Source organism: Micropterus dolomieu, linkage group LG07 (genome assembly GCF_021292245.1).
Source record: "Micropterus dolomieu isolate WLL.071019.BEF.003 ecotype Adirondacks linkage group LG07, ASM2129224v1, whole genome shotgun sequence".
NCBI classification, from domain to species: Eukaryota; Metazoa; Chordata; class Actinopteri; order Centrarchiformes; family Centrarchidae; genus Micropterus; species Micropterus dolomieu.
In genome coordinates, this window is record NC_060156.1 from 21,111,933 (window position 1) to 21,114,733 (window position 2,801).

The window sequence follows — 2,801 nt, forward strand, 5'->3', positions numbered from 1 at the left end:
AAAAAAAAAAAAAAAAAAAAAAAAAAAAAAAAAAACCCCACACACACACACACACACACACACACACACACACACACACACACACACACCACAGCATCTTAAGTAGGCTATAATTTTAATTTGAGTAACTTGTACTGTTAATCAGGGAAAGTAATACACTGGGGATTGCACAACCAGATTTGATTGAGTAACTAATTGATTTAAAAATAAATAAATAAAAAATTTCAGAATTCACATTTGATGTGTTACCATCATTTTATATGCAGTCTATGGTTACCATTTGTGTGTTGAGGTCATGCAGAAGCAACTCAATTTCACAGGACTTGTCTAGTTGCTGGGTTTATGAGCATATTGGGTTTTTACACCATCAACATTTTACACTACCATACAATATGACGCCTCTCTCTGCCTACCTTGGTCTTGCACGTATCGGATGATGTTGCCGCGGACCCCGTACTCTGACACCGTGCAGGGGTCGCTCTCCTGGGCCTGGATGTTCTCTGACCTCCGGAACATCCTCCAGAGCGCGGAGGGGACGTGGCGCCGGGACTGGTGGCTCCCTGCGGCTCGATGTCGCCCGGAGAGCCCCAGGGAGCTGAGGAAGAGTCGCTCCCGGCTCTTCATCTCCTCCACATGGGAGAGAGCACACACAACACCCAGGGAACACACCACTAAAAGCAGCAGAGGACTCAAGTCTGGCATCGTTTGATTGAGCTCAGCTCTGCCGGTTCCTCACCTGTAACGTTGCTCCCGACGTTTCTTTTAACCTGTGAAACCTCCCGGTGTGCAGCTGCATAATTATGTTAATGAGAAGCAGGCAATCAGGCCGGAGATAAGGTGAGGGGGCAGGAACACATAGGCCCTGAGATCAGATAGGCGCTATATATATTATATATATTCGTGGTTACTAAGTATAATCTAAAGACCTCGCTGTAAGATAAGACAACTGTCTAAAGTCAGGCGAAACAAACATCATTAGGACCACATAAGTAGACCAGAAGGTCTGTCCCAAGTTTCTCCTCTTTTTCACCTGCGTTTTACGCAGTAGCTATCTAAATGAATTTGTTTCACCACTCATTGCACAAACACTGCTCAGAAATTACTACACTTTATGTAGGATACATGCACAGTAGTAATGTGCCACAACTCGTCTACCTGGTGTATACAGTACACCCACGTAAGATGAGGAGATTGTAGCTGTGGATACACAAACCAAACTGAAAAACAGAAAAAGGGCTAAACTGAGCAGGTCTGCTCCAGCAGTGACTTTTTTACACCATCTACTGTCCATTTTAGGTACTTCCTTAATGTAATTCTACATATCTTGTAATCTTGAGACTGCTTGGAGGGTCCTCACCCCAATGTTGGAAGCAACAGATTTTAGTATCAAGCTCATTGTTGGCAAGTCAGTGTTCCCAAACCTCTAAGCTGATTTTTTTTTTTGCCCGACTCCTACTTATGCCACACAAATTTGCAGTTACACTCTATGGCCAACAGTTTAAAACCCTTGTCCAAGATGGGGTATACAATTCTAATGCAATACACGTCTTTTTGTCAAATACAGCACATATCTCCTCCTGTGTTTGTACACTGCCCTGGCTCTGTAAATGGAAAACTAAAGAAAAAGTGTCTGGGACTGAGCCACACCACACTATTCCAGTTGTAATTAGTGCGTCAGGTAACTTTAAATGCCTTGCTCATTATAGCAGCAGATTAATGCTCATCTTCCAGCTAACATGCTGTTATAAACACCATTCATCAGTCAGTTCCAATGATTTTTTAATATAGTTGGCAATCAAAGATGATTTTGATTTGAATCATTATGTACAGTTTACTATGTACAGTGGTCAAAGAAGAGCAGGAGGCTGTAATTACACTGTATGTGCGAGCCGGGGGGAATAAAGAAGGGGGGGTGGGGGGTGGGGCAGCTGACATTCATCCTTTCAAATAAATGAATAAATAAATCCAATAAATGACTTATTTCCTTCATCTATTCAACACCTAATGGTACGCGTGCATAGCTTGGACACGGATTTGGTGACACACACACACACACACACACACACACACACACACACAGAATAAATATGCACACACTGTATATGAACAATCCACTGATAGGTCAGACAACAGATGATGCATGATGCTGGCTGACCCTTATTTAAAAGTCTCACCTGATCTCACACGCTCGTACAGACACTAAACACAGACCCTCACACACACACACAGAACTACAGCTGAAAAGAGACCCACCCACCCACCCACACCCACCCACACACACCCACACACACACACCCACACACAGCTAGACTCAGTCTGAGCCTCTCAGGTCATCAATGGTTCTAGATTTGAGAATTTTGTGCTGATGTTTGATTCGAGTCAACATTATTTAGATGTTCCAGTGCTTTATCGAAACAAAACCTCATTACAGGATGGATATATCTCCAAAGACGCATTAAAGTACCTGCCTGGTTTTGACTTTCTTATATTATTATTTTTCATGAAAACAAGCAGCTTATTTTAGCTACTTCAATTTAAACATCAAGGCAAAAGTCTCAAACGTAAATACGAGGACTACTTGAGAGGCACAGGCACATCCAGCTGGACACACTCAGTCATAGTTACAGTACTTGAGTAGCTGATCGAGGCCTACACACATCTAGGGCTTTGGTGCATCATGGGACAATCAGGACTGTGATTCTTCAGTTCGAAGGAGCATGACAGGCGCCGATCTGATTGATCAGTCCATATATATTTATATATTTATAACTATAAATCCATCCAGTGAGCTATGTACAAAG

At 42.6% G+C, this 2,801-nt stretch overlaps 1 protein-coding gene across 1 annotated transcript in view; it reads right to left on the reverse strand.

Annotated features, from left to right (window-relative positions):
• gdf3 (growth differentiation factor 3) overlaps positions 1-757 on the reverse strand; it is a 2,914-nt gene extending 2,157 nt beyond the window's left edge. Inside the window, exon 1 of the mRNA XM_046053781.1 lies at positions 414-757. Coding sequence (XP_045909737.1) covers positions 414-702 — 289 coding nt within the window. The 5' untranslated portion in view covers positions 703-757. The remainder of the gene's footprint in view (positions 1-413) is intronic.
• Between the last annotated feature and the right edge of the window lie 2,044 nt (positions 758-2,801).